This window comes from Larimichthys crocea, chromosome XI, assembly GCF_000972845.2.
Source record: "Larimichthys crocea isolate SSNF chromosome XI, L_crocea_2.0, whole genome shotgun sequence".
NCBI lineage: Eukaryota > Metazoa > Chordata > Actinopteri > Sciaenidae > Larimichthys > Larimichthys crocea.
In genome coordinates, this window is record NC_040021.1 from 15,748,456 (window position 1) to 15,772,739 (window position 24,284).

General features: G+C 39.4%; 2 protein-coding genes and 1 long non-coding RNA gene across 3 annotated transcripts; 2 read left to right on the forward strand and 1 right to left on the reverse strand.

The window, feature by feature from the left end:
• The first annotated feature begins 887 nt into the window (after positions 1 to 887).
• mmut (methylmalonyl CoA mutase) lies at positions 888 to 14,917 on the forward strand. The gene is made up of 13 exons (XM_027284240.1): positions 888 to 1,013; positions 2,332 to 2,763; positions 3,710 to 4,077; positions 4,204 to 4,361; positions 6,491 to 6,662; positions 6,797 to 7,045; positions 7,229 to 7,340; positions 10,029 to 10,144; positions 10,768 to 10,883; positions 11,520 to 11,651; positions 11,773 to 11,920; positions 13,562 to 13,729; positions 13,985 to 14,917. Exons 2-13 carry the CDS (start codon positions 2,367 to 2,369, stop codon positions 14,111 to 14,113), a joined length of 2,265 nt encoding a protein of 754 aa, XP_027140041.1. The 5' UTR covers positions 888 to 1,013; positions 2,332 to 2,366; the 3' UTR covers positions 14,114 to 14,917.
• A 551-nt stretch (positions 14,918 to 15,468) lies between these two features.
• On the forward strand, positions 15,469 to 17,239 carry LOC113746863 (uncharacterized). Its single transcript, XR_003463193.1, has 3 exons — positions 15,469 to 15,729; positions 16,311 to 16,481; positions 16,738 to 17,239. It is a non-coding gene; the product is annotated as an uncharacterized LOC113746863 (long non-coding RNA).
• Positions 17,240 to 18,717: 1,478 nt separating this feature from the next.
• On the reverse strand, positions 18,718 to 23,334 carry opn8b (opsin 8, group member b). Its single transcript, XM_019269859.2, has 4 exons — positions 23,104 to 23,334; positions 20,550 to 20,843; positions 19,837 to 20,165; positions 18,718 to 19,507 (listed from the first exon to the last, which is right to left on the reverse strand). The coding sequence occupies exons 1-4, from the start codon at positions 23,171 to 23,173 to the stop codon at positions 19,145 to 19,147; spliced, it is 1,056 nt and encodes a 351-aa protein (XP_019125404.1). The 5' UTR covers positions 23,174 to 23,334; the 3' UTR covers positions 18,718 to 19,144.
• Positions 23,335 to 24,284: the final 950 nt, after the last annotated feature.

Sequence of the window (24,284 nt, forward strand, 5' to 3'; positions counted from 1 at the left end):
CCCCCCCCCCCCCCCCCCCGGATTACGCAATTCACTGTAGTGCGGATCCTTATGAGCTAGTTTAGACCCAGGGACAATACAGTAAAGGTGAAGATGATGTGTCTGTGTGTGTGTGAGAGAGAGAAGCAGTGGACAGATAGGGCAACTCAGAGGGTGAGGGAGAGAGAGGGCTGGAAGAAATTGAGAGAAAGAAACGTTCGCTCTGATCTTTACCATGGATATATAAATTCTTTTTTCATTGGAGGATCTTCATATTTATAGCCTTAGAAATGTTTAAGCGTGCAATGCTGGAATTTCAGAAATGATCCATTTAATGCATCCATTATTCTGTTCCTTTACAGTGAGGACCTCTGCTGATGCTCCTCCACTGGCTATTTATCAACAGTAAGTCCTGCAGTATTAACGACAATACATAATATATAATAATATATAGATATAATAATATATATATATATAGATAATATATTATATATATATATATAGTATAATATATAATATATATATTTAGATATACAGGTATAGACACACCACAACCACATTTCAGGATCTGGTTATTAGAACAGATTAATTTATATCTATCAATTTATCATCACAGTAACAGTGTTACACACATTAGTACTGTAAACACTCGCATTAGAAAATACATACGTTGGTTTGGTGCTTACATAAGGGTAAACATTTATAACATCACTTTAAAAGTTACATACGTTTTTTTTTGGTGCCTGTTGTTTCCCAGATATATAGTGTGTTGTGAATGGGTGTATAAGAGACATTAACTTAAAGAATTTGTAGAAAGGCGCTTTATGAGTTCAGTCCATTTCCTTGTATTAGTTACGGGCAGATCTGCCATCCAATATGGCGGACCCGTTGACGTATCGCGACCAACGACCAACCCGCTCAATGCGGCGTCTATGTATATATGTCTATGAGTCTGATGATGTTGTGAAGCGTCATTGGACAGACGGGAACACGCCTTTCGTCGTGCGTGAACAAGCACAACAACAAACGACAAGGTCAGAAATGTATCTTGAAACGTCCATTAATATTCACCGTTCATGCGCTTCCTGCTTATTAAACGCCTCGTGTTAGTGTCGTTTCTTAAACCGGTGCTAGGCTTCAGCTAGGTTGTTCAGCTAACATAAGCTAGGTTGTTTGCTAAAGCAGCAAAGCTGTAGCTCACTTTAACATGATGTCAACATTAACATTAACGTGTTTGCTTTTTTTTTTTTTTGTTTTACCACGCATTGAAATAGTTTTTATGGTCTCCAGTGGGGTTTAATCATCTTGCGCGTTTGACTTTAAAAAAAAAATATGATATCTTAGCTCGTCCCACAATGCTAAAGTAGCTAATGTCAACGTTGAAATGTGACAACATGTCAAGTGAAGATATCATGAGCTAGCTGCTTGCTTCGTAAAACTGTACTTATTATATTATTATTATTATTATTATTAAGTAGTAGTAGTAGTAGTAGTAGTATTTACTGAAGGAGTTTACAGCTTTACATTATAGCTACACATCATTCAGCTGTTGAATATGTTGTTATAGTGTGTCTAGAGTAGTCACTGGTTTAGTCTTATGCAAACATCCATCTAAACACAGTAAACTTTAGGGGTGCACCGAAAATTCGGCAAATGGCCCAAAAAGTGCATTTCGGCTTTCGTGAAGTGGCCGAATAGTGGCGTGACGCATTGATACAATGAAACAACGTGCGCGGTGATGTGGCCACGGTTGCGATTCTTTTCCATTCACACACAATAAACCCACGATGCAGGATATAGGAAAAACACAGGCAAGAAATACATCATACACTGCTCTTTAGCTGAGCTTTATACTCTCTAAACTACGCCGTCTCAAACATGTGAGGTGCGTTCAATGACCGTCGGAATGACTATGATGCGTTCATGTACGTGGTAAAATGGAAATTCACCGGAAATATAATAAAACTAAATAGTATTCCTTTCAGAAACAAATTAACAGTGATTAAAACAACATGGGCTTTCTAACAGTATAAATGAAATAATAATTATACTAACTGGAAATTCTACTGGAATATTTGAAGGATATTAAATAAACATTTACTCTCTTTGAAAAAACATGTCTACAAATTTATTCTAGGCTATTTATGCAATAGTAAAAAAATAGTGAAAAATTTAACAACCGCATTTCATATACGGTTTCGGTATTCGGCCAACGATTCAATTTTTATTCGGTTTCGGTTTCGCCGATAATTTTCATTTCGGTGCATCCCTAGTAAACTTTCTCACTGTACAGTATTTAATATAAATGTGTGCTGGCATCACTTCATATCTGACCCTCATTGTCTACCTCAGGTGATCCATGTGCGTCTGACTGGGACATTGTAAACATGCTGACAGCACAGAGGGCATGTGCAGCGATGGCTGTCCGGCACCTGGTTAGAGCTTCTGTCTCCTCAGCACACACACACCGCTCTCTGATCCACACTTCCATACCACGTCAGGACCAGACTGAGCTGCATGCCGAATGGGCCAATCTGGCTAAGAAACAGCTGAAGGGGAAAAACCCAGAAGATCTGACCTGGCGCACGCCAGAGGGAATCAACATCAAGCCTGTGTACACACAAGCAGACTCGGTTGGCAGGGCTGATGAATTGCCAGGAGTGTTTCCGTACACCAGAGGGCCCTATCCCACCATGTACACCTACAGGCCTTGGACTATCAGGCAGTACGCAGGCTTTAGCACTGTGGAGGAGAGCAACAGGTTCTATAAAGATAACATTAAAGGTAGATTTTTGATGTAAATTTTAAGGGTCCAGTGTGTGAGGTTTTCTATGTTTTCATTAGTATATACCTGAGAATAACAATATGTTTTTGTTACCATAAAATGAGCGTATTTTTGTGTTTCCACGGTAGCCCACAACAGACAAACTAAAGACTAGTCCTAGGTGTAAACCTTAAAGTCAACTTAGAATATTACTTCCACCACCTCTGTCACCGCACTTTAGATCTATCATGCATTAACATTTCCCTGTGCTATAATGATCGAATATATGTTTTGTTCAACACACAATCTTGGACCGCATGTTCCTGCAACATATCTGAACCCCACATGTAACGTCCCTGGGTTTTTACTGTTAGATCTCCCTAGGACCAGGTAGCTTAGTTACAGTAGCAGTGCAGATTTAAGAAAGAGAACATATTAAACACTGTACTTCAGTAAAACCCTATGAAATGCAGTATTATTCTAGACCCTTACCCCAACCCTGGAGGCTACAGTTTGATGTACACAGAATAATTAGAAAACTATCTTTACAAATGAAAATATTTGTCTACCTATGGGTATGTGCAAAAACTGCATAAGCAGTTTTTAACCTTTATGTCACTAAATTCTGCAAGGGCCAACCGCAATTATATTTTATTCAGATTTGTAGTCATTTAATCTACATGAAAATGTTGTTTTGATTAGTATACAGCAATTCAGAGGTCTGGAGCAAGGCTACTTTGTATATATTCTAAGGAATAATTATCATATCTTGGCCTCCTTCAGTAATCAACAAGATGGAATAATGCAGAGAGGTCAACATTTGCTTCAGAGGCCAAAATAGTTGAGAACTTTGAGAGATTAATTAGATGCCTTATGGCTGTGTCTGTTGATGTTGTAAGTAATATCTTCAGTCTTTGTGTCCCTTTCACTCTGTATATCCTCATTTACTCACTGTCTCACTTCCAGCTGGACAACAGGGTCTTTCTGTGGCCTTTGACCTCCCGACTCACCGTGGTTATGACTCAGACAACCCCCGAGTCCATGGAGACGTTGGCATGGCTGGTGTTGCTATAGACTCGGTTGAAGACATGAAGATGCTCTTTGATGGAATCCCACTGGAGAAGATGTCAGTTTCAATGACAATGAACGGAGCCGTTATCCCTGTGCTGGCCATGTTTATTGTGACTGGAGAGGAGCAGGGTGTGCCTAAAGCCAAACTAACAGGCACGATTCAAAACGATATTTTGAAGGAGTTTATGGTACGCAACACCTATATTTTTCCCCCGGAACCTTCCATGCAAGCCATCGCAGATATCTTCGCTTATACCTCCAAGGTATGCGTCATTTAAGTAATCTGTGTTTAAGGTATGTACATTATGTGTTGCTGTCATACTCATCATATTGGTAGTTTCACTGATTTATTTTATTTTTTTATTTTTTTTTACCCTCCATGTTACCAGAACATGCCCAAGTTTAACTCTATATCCATCAGTGGCTACCATCTTCAGGAAGCGGGAGCTGATGCCATCCTGGAAGTAGCTTACACCATCGCTAATGGCCTGGAGTACTGCCGCACAGGGCTGAAAGCAGGCTTAACCATCGATGAGTTTGCCCCAAGGTACAAAATTTAAAAAACCTTACAAAGTGCTGAGGAGACCAGTTTTGATTTACATATTTGTAGCTTGCAGCTATGGCCGAATAATGTATTTTTAAATGGTATTACATTATAGATTTCCCAAATGAACACCTCACAAAGGCTTGCAATACTGCTGCCAATAACCCTAAAGGATGTAATGCCACAGCAGGAGCAGGAGCAAGAGAAAAGTGCCCTTAAGATTTAGTCTAAAAAAAACATGTCTTTTCATTTTTTAAGTTCTGTACTTTCAGCATGTACAGCACATTTATTTTACACTATGTTATTTTACACTATGTCCCTACACTATCACATCCCATAACACTATCACTGTATATAACATGCTAAACATATTGTGTAACAACTAAGCTGAATAAAAGTGTTACCTGAAAATGATATATTTGCTGTTAGTAAACATCCAATAAGCAATATCATGAGCTAAAATTCAAGGTGTTCTATTTGAAACTGCATTGAACAAAATGATACAGGAGCCGAAAACTCCAGAGATGAAATATGTTAATCATGACACCTGCATCTAATATGTGATTTGGCACCACTGGTGTCAGTAGATGGTGTCCTTTTGTTGATTTTAATTCACTTTACACTCAGCTTTTAAGAATTGCAAATTTTTCTACTCAGCAGAAACCAAAAAAGTGATTGTTGAGCAACGAGTCATAAACTACATATTGGATCTAGTTATCTTGTCATGTCCGACATTGGGCTGTCACCTGTTGCTCCATATAATTATTAAAGTATGATTTATGACACATGGCTGGCGTAGACAACTGGTGGTCTTTTCAGTCGATTATCTCTCTACATTACGACTATTTCTTAGACTAGCAACTAGTTCTTATTGTTGCACAAAGACTGAAACAGGTTGATATTGTTACGTCCTTCCCTCTATCAACATACAATAATTTTCTTTGTTACACCGTAGAAATGTTTGTGTATTTAAAACCTCAGAGATCAGAGACTCTACATGGAAAAAGGACACTCATCACTACTTCACCATGATGGCTTTATTCGCCATCATTTAAAGTGATTTAGCCACTTCCTCATATTGTTGAAGAGGGTCAGGGGCATTTCCAAGCAGACATAAAAGATGATTTGCTGACACCTCTTGACCTATTGCTATTACCTGTTGAAGCAGGCCTGGGCAATTAGTTCCACAAAGGGCCAATGTGGCTGCAGGTTTCCTTTCCTACCAAGCAGCAGCACACCAGACTTGACTCATTTAATCAACTGATCTCAGTCTTCACAGAGTTGATTGGTCAGACTGTGTGCTCTCAGTTGGTTGGAACAAAAACCTGCAGCCACACCAGCCCTTTGTGGAACTAATTTCCCAGGCCTATTTGCAGCCTAGTGCCTACATGACTTTCATGTTTGGGACAATTAAGTGAACTTCCTGGTTGGTACCTACTGTACAAGGCGATATCTAGATATTAAAAAGTAAGAACAAACATGCCATTGCTCTGTGGTGGAGATTAGGTTACATCCAATGTATTTTGATATTTCTGTCCAACATTTTCTTGTTACTAAACAGCCGAAATATAGACCAATACAAGCCAACATTGGCCTGTCAATCTTGCTCTACTACACTTACCCAAACATCACACTTAGATATTTTGTTCAGTTGGACTATTTATTAAACCCACTGCAGGCCATATTGGTTGGCATGTGGACCCTGTACACCAAGCTGAAGCCCATGTGGATGCCGATGGGTGGAAAATGTTTCAGCCGTAAACTAACCAGAGTAAGCATCACAACCATGTTCTGCGTCTTACTTAGGGTTGGCGTTATATTTGAAACTCTAGCTCTGGACAATGATGCTGTTTGTTGCTTGGCTTCAATTTTCTGACATGTGTTTGTAGTTAATGGTCATCAGTGAGTGAAAACTGTACCTGGTTGTTTAGGATGCTGGCATTGATATAAAGCATAATGGGACCTAAAGCTTAAAACTATTGTTTGTTTTTGGATGCTCCAGTTGTGTCATGCCTGTGCGAAATAGCTCAGTGAATAGAAACCGCTGATTTTTGTGAAGAATTGCTGTCATTTTCAGTTTTAATTAGTGATTATGTTTCTCTTTTTCTGGTATTTTCTGTGTGTGCTGACAGATTGTCGTTCTTCTGGGGTATTGGGATGAATTTCTACATGGAAATTGCCAAGCTGAGGGCAGCCAGGAGGTTATGGGCCACGCTCATTCAAGAGTACTTCCAGCCCAAGAACACCAAGTCTCTCCTCCTCCGCACACACTGCCAGACCTCCGGCTGGTCTCTCACTGAACAAGTACGTATTAGCGGTAGTTTGAAAGTCCTTAAAATGCCTTCAGATACATTTAAGTCATTTAAAGGGTCAAGAAAGATCATAGATGATCAAACTCAAACATGTAAATGAATGAATAATAAGCTTCGATCCCTTAGGATCCATACAACAACGTGATCCGTACAGTGATCGAGGGCATGGCAGCTGTGTTCGGGGGGACCCAGTCACTCCACACCAACTCGTTCGATGAAGCTCTGGGTCTGCCCACGGTGAAGAGCGCTCGCATTGCCAGGAACACCCAGATCATCATCCAAGAAGAGTCAGGCATCCCCAAAGTCGCTGATCCCTGGGGGGGCTCTCATATGATGGAGTCTCTCACAGAGGACGTCTATAATAAAGCTCTAAAGGTTTGTCATGGGGACAGATGGGTATAATTAGAGTAGTGTCTTAATTAGCAGTTTTATTTGTTGCCCAAAAACTTAACAGCTAAATACTGTTGTTATTCTGAACTTTTTTTTATAGAACCATGCTGTCTTCTACCTGACATGTAAATGTGTCATTATAATCAATCTTTGCTCTCCTTTGCGTAGTTCATTAAAGACATTGAAGAGATGGGAGGCATGGCCAGAGCTGTGGCGGAAGGTATTCCAAAACTTCGTATTGAGGAATGTGCTGCTCGCAGACAGGCCCGCATTGACTCAGGTAAGGCATAAATACATCATCTACTCATATACAGCCTGACCGGTAATCTCAGTTGGCTGATATTATCTTATCCTAACGTAAATATATCTGTATTTGTTGTCTGATATTCACCAATATGAAAACAGTTTTTTCTCCTCTGTAATGCAGAAAGTGTAATTATTGTGAGTGAACTGCAATTTAAAATACTGTGGCAAGCAGTACAGACTAAGAGAGAATAATCAGCAATGTCAACAAGAATTGGTTGACAGAAATTTGTTAAATAATTTCACGTTAAAATATATTTAATTTTAATTCTTAAAAATCCCATATCGGTTCGGCTATACTGCTCGTCGTCTTAACTCTGGGCCACCAGCAGCATTCTAGCACCACTACAGGCACCACAATGCATATGTGATTTCATTGTTTCACTCACAAGCAATGCTTCAAGTAGAAAAAAATAACCACTTCTCCCTTTTATTGACATATGGATGATGAGAAATAAAGCATCTCTGTATCACTATGCTCTTTGTTCAGATAAGCAGGGGCACTCAAACTAGAACGTTGCACTATAAGAGTGCTACAATTGTTGTGTCAGTGGTCAATATCAGCAAGGCAGGCACGTATAAACAGCAGTCTGCGAGAGTGGCTGAAGACGTCAAGTGTGTGTTCTGCTTGTTTGATGAATTGATCATACTGTCTCCTTTTTCTTGCACTTTATGTAATGAAATATGTTTTATCCCTTTTTTCCCTCAGCTGTTGTCCTTGCATCCAATTGTACACTCATACACTTACATAAAAGTACTATGGCTCTGCTGCTTTGAACCCTCTTGGTTTGGTCTCTGTAGAGTTTCATTTGAACGCTGTTTGTTCTGAAAGATTCAGTGTGGAGTTTAAATCAGGCAGATAAATTAACTTTTTAATATGACAATGTGACATAATATTGAAAACATTAAAGATTCACTTGTGTCCAGCATACAGCAATAGTGTTCTGTTTGAAATTTGAAGCTCTGACTATTAAAATGTCCATCCAGTCATCTGCTAAGTAATTTTTATTTAAGCCTGTTCAAAGTATCCTTAACCCAAACATGTACCTGTTGACCCTTGTTGGACCCTAGGAGACAGATATTAACATGGCGGGGCTACCACAATGGCAGCTCACGCAAGACCATATCACAGCTGGAATCAAGTGGACGGTGTGTAGTGTTTGTCGGAGGAGCTAGCCAATGCGTATGCATTTGGGAAATTGAAGCTTCTTTGTGTGTCTTTCAGTTTTACTCTTATCTGGGTCCCATAATCCCAGAATGCGAGCAGAGCAGAATCTTCAGCCTGTGAAGCTTCCCCTTCATAATCCCCCAATGCCTGCCCTCATTGATATTCATTGGCTTTCGGATTCACCCAAGTGCACATCTGTGCTGCTGACGTTTTTTTCCCCCACTTCAGATGGGCTTCAAATTGTCCCACACTTTGGTCAAATCATGAGTAGAGATGGGAATTGATAAGATTTTTACGATTCCGATTCCATTATCGATTCTGCTTAACGATTCAATTCTTTATGGATTCTCTTATCGATTCTCATTTGGGGAAAAAAAGGAGAACAAACAGTTTGATCAGCATCAGCTTTGTTTAGTTAGAAGTATCACGACCTTACAAAACCAACAACGAGGTCAAAAGAGTCTTTTTCTAAATGTAATGCAGAAGGCATTCGTTTAAGGTTAACTGTTACAGCATGTTTTACAAAGAAGCACATCGCGCTAACATGGTAGGCAGTGTGTTACTTACCAGAGTTACCTTCCGTAGTAACCACAGAGGTGGTCATAGCCTGGCTGCTGCCGCTGCTGCTAGGTTGAGATTCATCTCCAGTCTGAAACGTGTCAAAAACACGACATTCATTTAAAAATATTGCATGTTGTGTGCGCAAATGTTTTTGCATGTTCGTCGCGTTCCCTCCCGGCGCTGTTATCTCCACATTGCAATGATTGCAAGTTGCCCTGTTGCCATCTTTTTTGGTAAAATGCAGCCAAACTTTGAAGCGTTTGAACTGAGTGCCATTGTTTACTACTGATGGCACTGCACTGCACGTGTCACGTAATTCGTGCTTTCTGAAATCGATAAGAGAATCGTTAGATAAACTGCCAAACGGTTCTCAACAAGAACCGGTTCTCGACTCCCATCCCTAATCATGAGATTGTATATTTTAGGATCTTTGAGGACAACATAGAATAAGCTTTTTTCTGCCTTCTGTGTATTTTTGAGGCAAATTAGAGTTAAAATAAATATGGATATTAACTGAATGATCAAATTACGCAAGTTTATATTTAGTGGGGATAACTTCAATGATAGGTTAGGTGTATAAAAGGGGTTTCTCATAGATGTAGGTGGGCAGTAACACAGGTAAAGGGAGAAGAAGAGATAAACTGAGATAAGGGTAGATAGTATGCTTTTATGTTTTTTTAATAAGGTACTGTTATCTGATTTGTTCAAGTGTTCTTTCATGCTTTCTGCTATCTTGTACTCCTTGACAATGCCTTATTCCAAACTTTCTGACCTTTAATGAAGGTGTTTGTTTTCCACATCTAAGAGAAGACTTTTGTTTATCTAAGAGTGCCTTATTCTGCTCTGTGGATAACACCCAGCATTAACACTGTATTGTATTTTTTTTCCTGCAGATTCAAGTGAATATTATACACTTTATCTCCCGTTCTTTTTCAGGATCAGAAGTCATTGTCGGGGTGAACAAGTACCGTCTGGAAAAAGAGGAAACGGTGGAGGTGTTAGCTATAGATAACACTGCCGTACGCGAGAAACAGATTGAAAAACTGAAAAAGGTCAGTGTTGCTTTGAGAGTTGACCACTTTTAGATCATCTGTGGCATGTAGAGACAACTATTATTTTCTTTTTTTATAATGAAATGTTCAAAGCATACCACAAATACCACTGCAGGTTCAAACATGATACAACTGAAAACATTGTCACTGTATATAGCTTTGACTTTGATTTATGCCCTGTACACACACATCTTCCATACATATGTTACACAGTTGACGGTAAAGACTGGAAACAAGGAAGATGTTAACTAGGGGGTGGTCAGAGTCCAAATAGTTTTGTCAGAATAATACAAAATAGACAAAAACTGACAAAACACAGGTGCAATTAATAACCTTAATTAATGATGGCTGCATTCCATTCAGGTGTGTCAGTTCCAGGTCCCGCTATTGTGCATGCTGGCTCGCTAAAATAGAACAGATGTTATCAGAAACACCTGTTAAATATATTTTGTAATAAAGGTCTATAAGTGGTCTCCAACTCTGTGTCAGGGAGCTGACACACACATAACCCGCCGACGCTTTCATACACACTATATACAGTGAATTCTATCAACTGTATAAATGTTCTCAGCACAGATAAGAGCTCAATTTTTATGGCATGTTGCCTCCATTCTCTGTTGTAGGTGAGGCAGAGTCGTGACCCAGAGGCTGCGAAGAAGTGCCTGGCCGCAATTAAGGAGTGTGCCCGAACCGGGGAGGGCAACCTTTTAGGCCTGGCTGTGGAGGCAGCACGAGCCAGGTGAAAACTCCCACAGTCGGTCGTAGCAAACGGCCTCCTTTTTAAAAATCTATTTTGAATGTCTAAGATCACTTAAAAACTCCTCTAGCTGAGGTTTGAAATTAACTGAAGTTTGCTGTATCTTTTTATGGCTGCCAGAATACTAATGTCAGGTTTCTATTTTATGTAATGATAAGGAACCTGTTGATCTACACTGTAGTCTTATTTGGTATATCCACCAATATCAACCCATCTGACCTGTACATGGCCTTGAGGAGGCCTGGTTCTAGGAAAGAAAGATGGATTTTTCATACTGTGCAGTCAAAGAGCCCACATGCTGATTGCACCCCACTTGCTGAGAAGCACTGGCACAGCAAGACTTCATATAACCCATAATCACTTCAACATCTAATGCATTTTTTTCTTTTAATTCATCTCAATAATATTACACTGAATTTACACTGAATTTACTTGGCTATCGTATTATTTTCACTTTAACAGCCAAATTGTGGGAAATGAGACTCTTTTTGTCAAGTGACACAGAGACTACTAAGGCACAACCACAAATGAATTGTATATAATAACAGAACAAGCAGGGACATTAACTTTATTGAATCTGGATGTCTTAAAATGAGTTGCTTTTTCTTTTTTTTTTAGATGTTCAGTTGGTGAAATAACTGATGCCATGAAGGCAGTGTTCGGCGAACACAAGGCCAGTACCAGGATGGTGAGCGGTGCTTACCGCAGTGAGTTCGGGGAACATGAAGAGATCGCCCTGGCCATGAATAGGTAGAAAATGAACCTAATCAGCATCTTTACATTTATTATGCATCGACTGATTGATTGATTGATTGATTGGCTGAGTTACATAAGGTTTTCCTTTCTCTTTTTTTTTTTTTTCAAATGTCAGAGTTGCAGATTTTAAGAACCAAGAGGGCAGGAATCCTCGACTGCTGGTGGCAAAGATGGGGCAGGATGGTCACGACAGGGGTGCGAAAGTCATCGCCACAGGGTTTGCTGACCTGGGCTTTGATGTGGACATCGGACCACTGTTTCAGGTCAGTGTCATACGGAAGAATGGAGCTACATGTGTGCCTCCTACACCACCTCAGCCAGTTGGGTTTGTGTCAGTTTGTGTGACTCTAGCCAGAAAATGATATAGACTTAAATAATTAATTTAAGTTTGATTGACAGACAATAAATGTGGTCTTTTGATTTTAAAACTCCATTCCTTAAAGCTATGTTGCAGAAATTGGTATTTGTTGCAAATTAGCACCCTCAGTCCTAGAGTTCCATTCCACTGTTGTAAATATGTACATGATTATATTACTTATTATTAAAACTAGTGAGTTGACAACTTTGCTTTGTGATTTAGTGTGTAAAGCGTTGTGTACTTACCTGGAGCACATATGGGCTGCAGAGTGGGGAATGACCAAGACACTATTCACCTGATTACACGTCAGAGTAGCAAATGATGAAAATGAAAATGATACAATGTGACATTAAAGATACTTACAGATTCAGTGATCTGGTCTTATAAGATTCAAAAGAACTTCTTTAATTTTGCAACCTTTTTTATTCAAGAACGGATGAACTGGCAAACTTATTTCAGCCTTTTCCAATCAAATAAAGTCCCCAACATGGTACGGGTGCAACTAATAATCTTAATTAAAATTGTCTACATTCCATTTATGCGCGTCAGTTCAAGGATCGTGTTATTGTACAAACCTGTTAATCACATGTTGTCATAGTTGCACATGTGCTTTTCCTGCTATGATGAATTCAAATATTTGCCTATTGTCAGCAAGCTAAGTGAGGGTGCTACTGAGCTAGCCTAGCACAAAGCCACACCCATACCTCGTAACTGTGGTTGATTATTACATGTGTATATGCGATGGGGACTTGCAGTGTTTACTGTTTACTCTTTAAAGTAATTCCATGCGGCAGATATGGGCAGATTTGTAGCAATTTGTTTGTTTTGTTGATTCTGATGTTGGACATGGTACAGTATCTGTGGGCGGATCAGTATATGTGTCTTTTCTGTGGTACATGAGAAGATGAAAACGGTGTCTAATGTCTGTGCGTAGTGAGGTGGTGTGCCACACAGCACCAGTTGTCACAATTAAGTTGCTCAACCTTTGATCATGTGTCCTGCTGCCTCTGGTAGTGAGTAAATAAATACTGAAATAGCGAGGGTTGTGCTAAACATTTTCAGAACAGCGCCCTCAGGAACTGTATTTTAATTGATAAATTATGTTTCAAGTTAGACAGTGGGAAATACGCATGGCTTCTTATACTGACATGCAGCTTATAAAAGGTTTGCTATTCATGTTTGTGCAGGTGATAGTGATGACTGAGTTGAATATTTTGTTAAATGTTAAAAAGTTACAGACAGAGTCACTGAGGTTACTTGCAAAGAAATCACAAGTGATCAAATAAATCGAAGCCCAAAAGTATGAAGTTGTTAAGCTGGTCTGTTTTGAACTTGCTTCATAAGCTAACAGCCTCTGTGACTATATCATTATTTATGTATAGTATTAATAGTATGATTAATGTTATGATTGTTTTAAATGGAGTAGTTAAATAATGCAAAGAGGGGTGGATAAAAATAAAAAAATCGATGCACCTCTTTTTTCTTTCTCACTCTCTTTTTGCACACGTCACTCTGAGTTGTGTTTTCTTTGTTTTCTCGTGAACAGACTCCCCTTGAGGTTGCCCAGCAGGCGGTCGATGCAGACGTACACTGTGTCGGGGTCAGCACGCTTGCCGCAGGACACAAGACACTGGTCCCAGAGCTCATCAAGGAACTACGGAAGCTCAACAGGCCAGATATCCTCGTCATCTGTGGAGGCGTCATCCCACCACAGGTAACTTTTGGCTTTCATGACCTTGAGGTCAGAGATCTGATCTAATCTGATCTGATCTTAATTTAGAAGCTGATAATAAATACTGCTGTCTCATTTTCTGTCATCCTATTCCTGTCAATCTTGGAGGTAGTCTGCAAAACACATTTCATCCCTTTCTTTATGGGGATATTTCTAGTTGAATCATAATAATACACATGCTGTACACATGCATGTAATGGTTTATATAAACTGCATCTGATTTCTGTGTGTTTGCAGGACTATGAGTTCTTGTACCAGAGCGGTGTGTGTGCCATCTTCGGCCCAGGAACCAGGATCCCACAAGCTGCAGTGGACGTTGTTGATAACATTGAGAAGAGCCTAGAAAACATCCGTCAGGCCATGTGAACTCTTTAAAAAAACAGAACTACAGCTTTAAGAACTGTCTATCTGTGCTGTATCCACAAGAAAGTCACAAGTGGGGGGCTCTCTGTACAGAACCTGCAAAAAAAATGTCATTCCCCAGCGTGAGAACACAGCATGTACAGCAGTCAGAATCATTAATAAACCTGTTGAGGTGTCGTGGTTACATCGTGTTTAGATTTGTTAATTGGCGGTATCGTTCAGTTCTAAGGAAAATCCTGTCAGACGAACCCTATTCAGTTAATAAGTAGTGATTTTGTTAATCTCTTCAAAGGTCAAGTAATTAATTCATGCTTATATAAGAATTGCAGTGTCACATGCGTGGGAACCCTCATTCCTGGTCAATTACTATAGACTTTAATAGAAAAGATGGAAATTAGGCTATATTTAGATGTTCACTAACGCTTAATAAATCACAGACTAAAATTAGGCCATGCTAAACAAACAGTGCATGGTGCTACAAACATTGGCTTGAGATGAGCAGAGCATTTTTTGCCATCCAATATAAAACATTACAGCAGAGCACTATAAACCTACTTAATATAATGCTTTTATTGTGAAATTTGTGTTACAATATTACAGCAAGGTGTGGTGAGTGCCAGTGCTGTGGAGATAGATGGGTTGAAATTCACATCAAATCAAACCTCTTATGAACTACTACTATGTTGAATTTAACTATCTATTCATATTAAAATAAAGCAGTTGGAAATTGTATTTTTCTACTTGAAATATCGAATCAGATTTAACTCTCTGTGGTCTGAATAAAGTATGTGAACTTTGGAAACGTGACTTGTGTCTAAAGATGATGTGAACTTCAAGTAACTGTATTTAAATTCATCATTATATTCAAACCCATGTGATGAGACTGTATGAAATTGGCAAGATGATTTATTTTGACACCGACAAACAATATTTGGCTTGATGTGGGGCATATGTATTTATTCGAGGCAGTGAACCATGTAGCAGTATTCTCAGGAGGTACTGTATGGACATTTCTGGTTCCAACTGGTTATTGCTGCTTTGAAATGAACATATTTTGGTCATAAATGTCAGAAGGACATTGTGTTGCTTTCAATCAATCTGTCCTCTGTTCATTCTCAGTGCAGCGACTTCAATTTACCGTATTTATGTCCGTATGCAGGCCAAATTGTTCTGCAGCTCTTTCAGCCAGGCTATGGCGTATGTGGCTCGTGGATGGTGATGCTGGTTTGTCAGTCACTATTTTGGTCCAGACTGAAATATCTCTGTAAACCTTTTTCACAGCAGCCATTTTTGACATGAAATAGTAGTGTCAGCATGGGTGTTTCCAATGATATTAATTAAGGTTTTGTTCCATTTAGTGCAGCAGAGACTTTCCAGGGAGCAAACATGCACCCTGACTCTGTTTGACCTGAATGTGACGGAACCCTAAATAGTATTAATGGAAACACCTGTGTTGACCTACTGTTCATAATGATCAAGAGTGATGCAGCAGAACGACAGGAGGTCTTTTTGTTTTGTTTTTGAACAAATGCTCATAATGCAACTGAGATGCTAGTAGTAGCTAATGTAGCCTCAAGCCTCTAGCTTCAACCAAAGGTGAGGAGCTGGCAACACATCTGGTAAGCTCACTTAACTTTTTAACCCAACACTCCACTTTACATTTTCAAATTTATAATGCTCACTTCTTGTTCTAAGCATGACCCCATTTGAGTACAGTACCTCTCATGATGAACAGAAAAAATATGAATAGAATGAATAGAGGATACATGTACTATAACATATTTACCTAAAATATCCATAGCTCCTGGGAATACTGGAAGAACGCAATCTATTTATTCTATGCAAATAAAGTGCATATATACTGAAGCCTGCAAGGAGATAAGTACTTGGTTTGTTTTGAACCTCCTTCATAAGCCAACAGCCTCTGTGAATATATCATCAGTGTTATATACAGTAAGTAGTATTTGTAATGCAGATTAGAATAAAGGAGCTTACTCATGAATAATGTTATGATTGTTTTCAATGTAGTAGTTCAATAATACAAAGGGGTGGATAAAAATAAGATGAAAATTTTAAATTAGAAAAATAGGTTTAGTGGTTTGAATGTACTTGGCAGGGTTGGTATTGCACCTGATATTTTTTCCCCTTTTTTGCACACAACTCACTCTGAGTTGTGTTTTCTTTGTTTTCTCATGAACAGACTCCCCTTGAGGTTGCCCAGCAGGCGGTCGATGCAGACGTACACTGTGTCGGGGTCAGCACGCTTGCCGAAGCACAAGACACGACACTGGTCCCAGAGCTCATTAAGGAACCATGGAAGCTTAACAGGCCAGATATCCTCGTCATCTGTGGAGGCGTCATCCCACCACAGGTAACTTCTGGCTTTCATGACCTTGAGGTCAGAGATCTGATCTGATCTGATCTAGAGGTTCATTTAAAAGCTGATAATAATAGAAATAGTGCTGTCTCATTTTCTGTCATCCTGTTCCTGTCAATCTTGGACAATCAAAATACATTTCATCCCTTTCCTTATGGGGATATTTCTAGTTGAATCATAATAATACACATGCTGTACACATGCATGTAATGGTTTATATAAACTGCATCTGATTTCTGTGTGTTTGCAGGTCTATGAGTTCTTGTACCAGAGCGGTGTGTGTGCCATCTTCGGCCCAGGAACCAGGATCCCACAAGCTGCAGTGGACGTTGTTGATAACATTGAGAAGAGCCTAGAAAACATCCGTCAGGCCATGTGAACTCTTTAAAAAAACAGAACTACATCTTAAAGAACTGTCTATCTGTGCTGTATCCACAAGAAAGTCACAAGTGGGGGGCTCTCTGTACAGAACCTGCAAAAAAAATTGTCATTCCCCAGCGTGAGAACACAGCATGTACAGCAGTCAGAATCATTAATAAACCTGTTGAGGTGTCTTGGTTACATCATGTTTAGATTTGTTAATTGGCGGTATCGTTCAGTTCTAAAGGAAATCCTGTCAGACGAACCCTCTTCAGTTAATAAGTAGTGATTTCATTAATCTCTCAAAGGTCAAGTAATAATTTCATGCTTATATAAAAATTGCAGTGTCATATGCGTGGGAACCCTCAATGCTTTTATTGTGAAATTTGTGTTACAATATTACAGCAAGGTGTGGTGAGTGCCAGTGCTGTGGAGATAGATGAGTTGAAATTCACATCAAATCAAACCTCTTATGAACTACTACTATGTTGAATTTAACCATGTATTCATATTAAAACCATGGAACAATTCATAAAGCAGTTGCCCAGCAGGAGGCTGATGCTGGCAGCTGTACACTATGTCTGGGTCAGCGCATTGCTGACAGACACAAGACCCTGTTCCCAGAGCTCATCAAGGGAACTACGAATGCTCAACATCATCCCACCACAGGTAACATTTGATTTAGATCAGATCTTTGAAAAAGTGGTTCACTTAGAAGCTGAGCCTGATAATAATAGCAGTCTTAAAAGTTTAATGGAAAATGACTGGGGTGGAAAACACAAGCTAAAAACGTTTGGGTACCTAATATTTAGCAGTATATGACTTATTTTCTGTTGATAGTGGTGTTAGGCAATGGACACTGAGCAGCACTGTGTTGAATTATTAGTTGGTCTACAGAGACCATCAGCCTTCATAGCCTCCGTTACCTTGGACAGTCAATAACTGTGTTGAGGATCAAGGTGTAAAGATACCAGTTGTTCCTGCAGTGAGGCCTACACTGTTTTCCTGTGATCCCACACCACCATGTCTCTTGAGGTAGGTAAAAGGCTTAGTTCATCATCAACATGACGTTTATTTCAGCAGATTCATTTCCAGATGTTGATGTGTAATGCTGAGGTTCTTCACACCCTCTCTTCACACATGAAAGCATTACATAACTAACATTTATTTGATTTTATCCAACAGAGAATGTCAGCTGCATTTGAAGGGATCTTACTGCATACTAATGGTATGGAAAATGGTTAATAATTTATGCAAATGTATACACTGGCATTTTAGACACTTGACACTTACATGGATTTAAACACTTTATATACTCTGACTGACATTTTAAGCCTCTGTGCCCTGAGCTGTGGCTGTCTTGAAATTAAGATTAGAAAAACATGGAATAAAATGAAATACAATTCTAAATATGACTGCACACAAGTCTTATAGTTGCAACTGTGGCTGACTGAAATTCAGGAATCATGCTGTATCCTTACCATACACAGCCATGGCCATTTTTTTGTTTGTTTGTTTTTTTTGGTTGGAGGTGTGATCAAGCATTGGGGTTTATCCTTTATCTTATCTCCTGTAAATACAATAGCTGGTCACATTTCTCATCCTAAGCAATGTGCAGATTGCTGCTAAATTACAGTGCACCCATACACCCATTAGGCACACTAAACATGGACACAGTTATATTTGTAAACATTTTTAGAGGCAGACTGATTAAAAAAAATCTTTCACTTGTCACATTTTATACATAAAATAAATATGTTGGGGCGGTGTTTCGCTCAGTTGGTAGAGCAGCCGCCCCATGTGCGAAGAAGACTCAGTCCTTGCTGTGGAAGCCCAGGGTTCAAATCCGACCTGTGGCTCTTTCCCGCATGTCATTCCCCATCTCTGTCTCCTTCCCCACATTTTCTGTCACTCTTCAGCTGTTCTATCAAAAATATATATTGTCTGTGTGGCTCCAACTTCCAGACCTCATGTAAGTGTCTACCCTTTCACCTACCCTCTCCTTTCCCTCTACCCTTGTTGCCCAAACCTTTCCCTTACCTTCCCCACCTTTTTCTCCATCCCTATTTACATGTTGTGTAACCATGGCTGTTTTCTATATAAAAGAGTTTCTCTTCATTTGCTACTGGTCAACTCACTGGCTCAGATACCCTCTGTGACCTTCAGTTCACCAGTGTGCCGGCATGCTTCTTAATAAACACACCACCACAGCAAACATTTGAACTGGACTTGATGATTTCTTCGACAGCTGCAACGGTTTAAGTGGGACAACGGCACCTAAAAACACAGAGTTGACTCTATTCTATAGTTCTTTTGGCTGAACTTTCACTGTCTTTGACTTCCGAGATCTCCTGCAAAATATGGTCTGGGTTTGTTCTGAGTTTGGTGTGACCACTAACCATATAAATGGAGTTGTCTTTGGAGGCTTTGGTTGAATTAGGGAGTAGGCACGAGCATAGCTGCTTTACCTCCCTTTTGAAGCGCTGGCTGAAGATGTAGTAAATCATAGGATTGTATACGGTGGAGGTCTTTGCAAACATGCATGGCAGGAGACTGACTTCCGGTGGGATGACCCTACTGTCATGGAAGACAGACCACAGGCTTACCATGCCATAGGGTGACCAGCTGACCACGAAACCTGTGCTGATCAGCACAGCAATCTGCAACAGAACAGGAGGATAGATCTGATTTACAAAAACCTTTAAATGCTGAGTCAGCTGAACACTTTGTATTGCTAGTGGTAATGTGTGAAAATTTACCAAGCAAGCAATAAACAGATAATACAAATGGTTGAAAACGACTCATTATATAACTAAACACGATAAATGTTATATAGTTGAAAACAAAGGAGCTAAATTGAATTATGTAGTATGTAGTAGTATGGTTACAAACTTATGATGATAATGATGATAATGATGATCTGCTGGGTGACCTATACTGAGAGTGAATCTATAACTGTAGTGCTTTCTCACCAGAACAAATCACTTACTGTTAACATCCTTCGATGGAGCTTGACAATGTTTGGGACTTGGTTGCTGTTATTCATCACCTTTTTGTGTGTGAAATAGAGTTTGATGGTGATGCCAAAGTAGCAGCAGATTATGATGACAACAGGCAGGGCGAGGTTGAAGAAGAAAACAGAGATGACGAAAGAGAAGCCCTCATTTTTCATTTGTCCCCAGGCAAGCGAGCAGGACACGCCAAAGGGCTCCGGGCCATACCGTCCCCAGCCTAGAATGGGGAACAAAGCCCAGACCAGAGCATAGAGCCAAATCCACACGCACAACATCTTCACCTTCTTCCAGCCGAATATCTCATCTGCAGAGAGAAAAAGAAAGGTTGGTTATTTTTTTTGATTTCTTGTTTTGTTTTAGAACATTTTCCTGTACATTATAGACAGGTACTTAAAGATGATTTTGAATATTAATATTGGAAATATTAAGTAGAAGCAGCCAATTTGCCGCCTGATATGCAAATTAGATGTCTTATTCCTTCAACTGCAAGCTGAGCACTAAAAGGTTTCATCATTACTTCAACATCCACACAAAGGATCACCTTATCATTATATAATGATATGTATAAGAATAAGATTTTACAGGGGCTAGAAGTTACGGCAAGAAATTCCCAGTGTGATAATGTTCTCTAAATGATAAATCTTAAAATAACAGGTAGTATTTTCATCAGTGTTTTTGAATTACTCACTCGGGGACTGCATATTGAAGGACACAATGAAGCGCACTATGGCCAAAATAGTCAGGTTCATGATGCTGGCGATGCCGAAGAAGAACCCAGCCAAGCCGTAATATACACAGGTAACATTTCCCCCGAGCCAGTGGTGGCTCCAGGTAGAGGCTACACTCAGGGGATACATGGTAACAGCTGCTCCCAGGTCTGTCACTGCCAGATTCACGCTAAACAGCTCCAACGGCTTCATTTTTGAGGACTTTTTGACTGCCGTGATAATGACCAGCAGGTTTCCCACGATGGAGAGAACCGCTGAGACACAGAGAACAGAGGAAACAACAAAGTAGTTTGAGTGAACAATGATGTGAAAAGAACTAGTAAACACACATTCAAGAGCTACCTGTAAATGTATCTCACATAACTGATGTCTGTTAAATGCATACAGATGAAGGCGCTGTTATGAACAAACATTTTCCATCTTGTATGTCTAAGTGAGAAAACCTTGAGTAAAATCATGCTGTGTGGTTCAATCCATAGCATTCTTTTAAAAAAAAAAACAATACAATGTTGTTGTTTCTTCGAGGGCATGAACACATGCCTGTAGAATCTCATCACTTGAGTAGAAGGCAAACATTATGGCTAAGTCAGTTGGTTTCTCATTCAATATTACCAAGCATGTCAGGCACATCTCCAAGGTCCAATATTTCTTTTATTCTGGGAACCACAGCCTCCCAACATAAAGCATACCAAGGTTAAAGAATATATCAATGCATATGAATTACTTCAAATAAATACATTTCTATAACACATGGACCAATGGAAAATGGGATACTTCTGTATGTAGAGGCTCAGAGAGATTGTGGGCAAACTATCTACTTAATCTAGCGAAATATACACTATACATGTTTTAGAGCAATACAATGTAACAGAAATCAAATAAATAAAAACATCATGCAGCTCTTTCTATATAATGACCATATAAGAGACACTGTGTAACCATGTGCAAGAATCTCATTGTCTTATGTAACTTTGTGTAACAATTAAGATATTTTTGGTTAAAGTTATATCATTTTGAGAAATTGTTATTCACCATGGGGAGGGGCTGGCTTTTTTTTACAAAGTAAAAAATAAGGTTCAACCTACACCACACTAATAATTTTCAAACAATCCTATGACTATTAGTTCCACCATTATGCCTCACTTCTGTGTAGTTTGTGCAAAGCATCTGAGAGGAGGATAATGACCTCAATCAGAGCAGTTGTGTTTATCCCGGTTATCAGTGCTAATGAATAAGTGCTGTGCATCAATCCTGTGTCAGGAGCAGAGAACTGCAGAGATAGGAATGAATACACCCCCACACCACACACCCTTTTCCCTTTAACTATTGCATGCTACACCACGGTACTCGAACATCACAAACAAATCAGGTTATTACAGGATGTGTCATTATGTTCCTCTGTGATCCTGCAATTCTGATTTTTTTTTTTCTAAATTCACGTTATCACTGAGCAAATTCAATCTATGTCTATTATGTATGAGATGTATGTTGAAGAATGACTACATTTTCAAAATACAGTTATTTTATGAGAAGATCATAATCCTCAACACTTCTTTAATAAAATCATAACAGAAAAAAAAATCATGTCCTTTGTTTCACCAAATCCAAATATCACCCATCTTTTATTACATTCTGTGGATTTACAGAATGTAATGATGTTCAGTGGATTTACCGGCTTATGCTTGTATTCTAGACAGTTCTCATGTGAAGAACAAGGAGCACTGGAGTGTCTTCATCCAGATGATTAGTATTGTGGCTGCATGAGATGAGAGCAGTCCTGGTGTGAGCAGTTGGAATCTGCCAGAATCATGTAGCTGAGACGTACTCACAGTTAATCCTGGCTTTACTGTCAGATATATGATATTGCAATGAATGTGAGACACATAAACATATTATTACAGCTAAAATATCTCACAGCATGGCTATTTAAGTTTATATTGGCAGAATAAAACACCCTGCCAGGACCCCACTGAGAGAATTATATCCACTGGACTAAATGCTCTGCAGTTTGTCTTCTTTACAGATCATACAAAGGGTCTTAAAGTATCTTTTAATTTCACTAACTGACTCAGTTATAGTACTATATATGGACACTGCATAAAGCAATAACATGTATGCACTTCACAACTTTAAATCATGACCATCTTAACTGAAAATAAGTCTGTCCCCACACCACGATGGTGTCTCCACACCATTTTGTAAGAATTTCATCCTTGAGGACAAACATCTCTAAGCCAGACTTTTTTTACATGAGCAAAAACACACACAATACTAGAGACTTCTCTCAATGTACCCAAATCTTTATCCAGATGTGTGTGTTTACATGATTCATGAGTAAATTCCAGTGTACACCAGTGGTAGCGAGCAGGTGTACGTAAAAATGGATTCGAATTTAGTGCCTTTGATCCTGTATTCAGGTCTTCAAATCCTGGGGAAGAAATTAATTCACTATATATGTAGTATAACAGCTTATGGCTATCACTAACTCAAGATTACGCACGGCTTTTCACTCACCTATAACCAGCAGATAACAACCTGCGCCGATGTCCAGCGCTGGGGATAAAGTGGAGGTGTAGATATCCATTGGGACTGTGAGAAGAATTATAAATACCAGAGAAATGTTGCGTGATAATGTGACTGAAAAAAAGTCAAAAAAGTGCCGCTGCCGGTGTCAGATCCATCTGTAGTCAAGTAGGGCGCAGAGAGGTTGTCAGGTGCGCCGATGTCCACTGCTCCAGCTGAACACTGTAGCCTGCGTAAGGGGCGTCGTCAGGGAGACCGGGTGTAAGAGCAGGGCTACGATCCAACCATCTGATCACTGCTGAGTGATTACATGTAAGACTCCAAGTAGTGAGAAACACCGCGAACTGTTGGCACATTGCGCTCTGATCACCGTAATGACCGTCCATTTAGAAGAATCACTCTTATTGGGCAGCCATGTGTACACATTACACATACAAGAAATCAGACTCCCCTTCACTTCGCTCTCAATGTACATCCACAGATGGAGACAAAAATACAGCTGAAAACATGGAGCAGGTAAACAAAATATTTAAATATGAAGACATGATGTTATTTATCATCACAACTCTTTTGCATGTCTACATTTCATCCAGGTTTCAGAACCTAAATTGTGTCAATGTCACCAAAATAAGAAGTTTTTCATCGTGTGAGTCATGCTCAAAAGTTTGGATCCGCCTACCACAAAACAGTCAGATGGCTCATAAGACTATTCTGTATTTGTATGTTCTTTTGTGCTTTTAGGTTGTAGAAATTCACCTGGGAAGATTCTCAGTTGTCCAGGTCATCATGGGGTAAATCTACAAACAAATCCAGTTGGCTCAGATTTAACTTTAAACTTCCTTAAGGTTGTCCTTTTGACAAAAAGGGGTTTGCATAAAATGGTTTTACATGGTTCAACAATACTGACAAGTCAAGGGACATAAAGTGACAAAGAACCTCTGAGCAATAATAAAATAACAATATATGAAATCACCTGTTCTTGATTAAATAAATTAGAAGCTTAGCATCAAAATCTGTGTATATACATAATATCCAAGTGCTGTATGGATAATTGTGTTATATATTTATGCATGCTGTATGATCTTCTGTAGGGCCAGAGGGAAACTGCCAGAGTATAGGTCAAGACAAGAAAGTGTAGTCTTTAAAGCCTGGGGCATTAAAGACATCCTTGT

What these genes read in the sequence shown, in the direction of transcription:
- mmut (XM_027284240.1), top strand. Translation starts at nt 2,367, where the DNA reads ATGCTGACAGCACAGAGGGCATGTGCAGCGATGGCTGTCCGGCACCTG. An exon ending in ATCGCCCTGGCCATGAATAG is followed by an intron (nt 11,652 to 11,772) that starts GTAGAAAATGAA and finishes TTCAAATGTCAG; the next exon opens with AGTTGCAGATTTTAAGAACC. An exon ending in GAGGCGTCATCCCACCACAG is followed by an intron (nt 13,730 to 13,984) that starts GTAACTTTTGGC and finishes GTGTGTTTGCAG; the next exon opens with GACTATGAGTTCTTGTACCA.
- opn8b (XM_019269859.2), bottom strand. Translation starts at nt 23,173, where the DNA reads ATGGATATCTACACCTCCACTTTATCCCCAGCGCTGGACATCGGCGCA. An exon ending in TTGTTATCTGCTGGTTATAG is followed by an intron (nt 20,844 to 23,103) that starts GTGAGTGAAAAG and finishes TCTGTGTCTCAG; the next exon opens with CGGTTCTCTCCATCGTGGGA. An exon ending in TCCATCGAAGGATGTTAACA is followed by an intron (nt 19,508 to 19,836) that starts GTAAGTGATTTG and finishes GTTCTGTTGCAG; the next exon opens with ATTGCTGTGCTGATCAGCAC.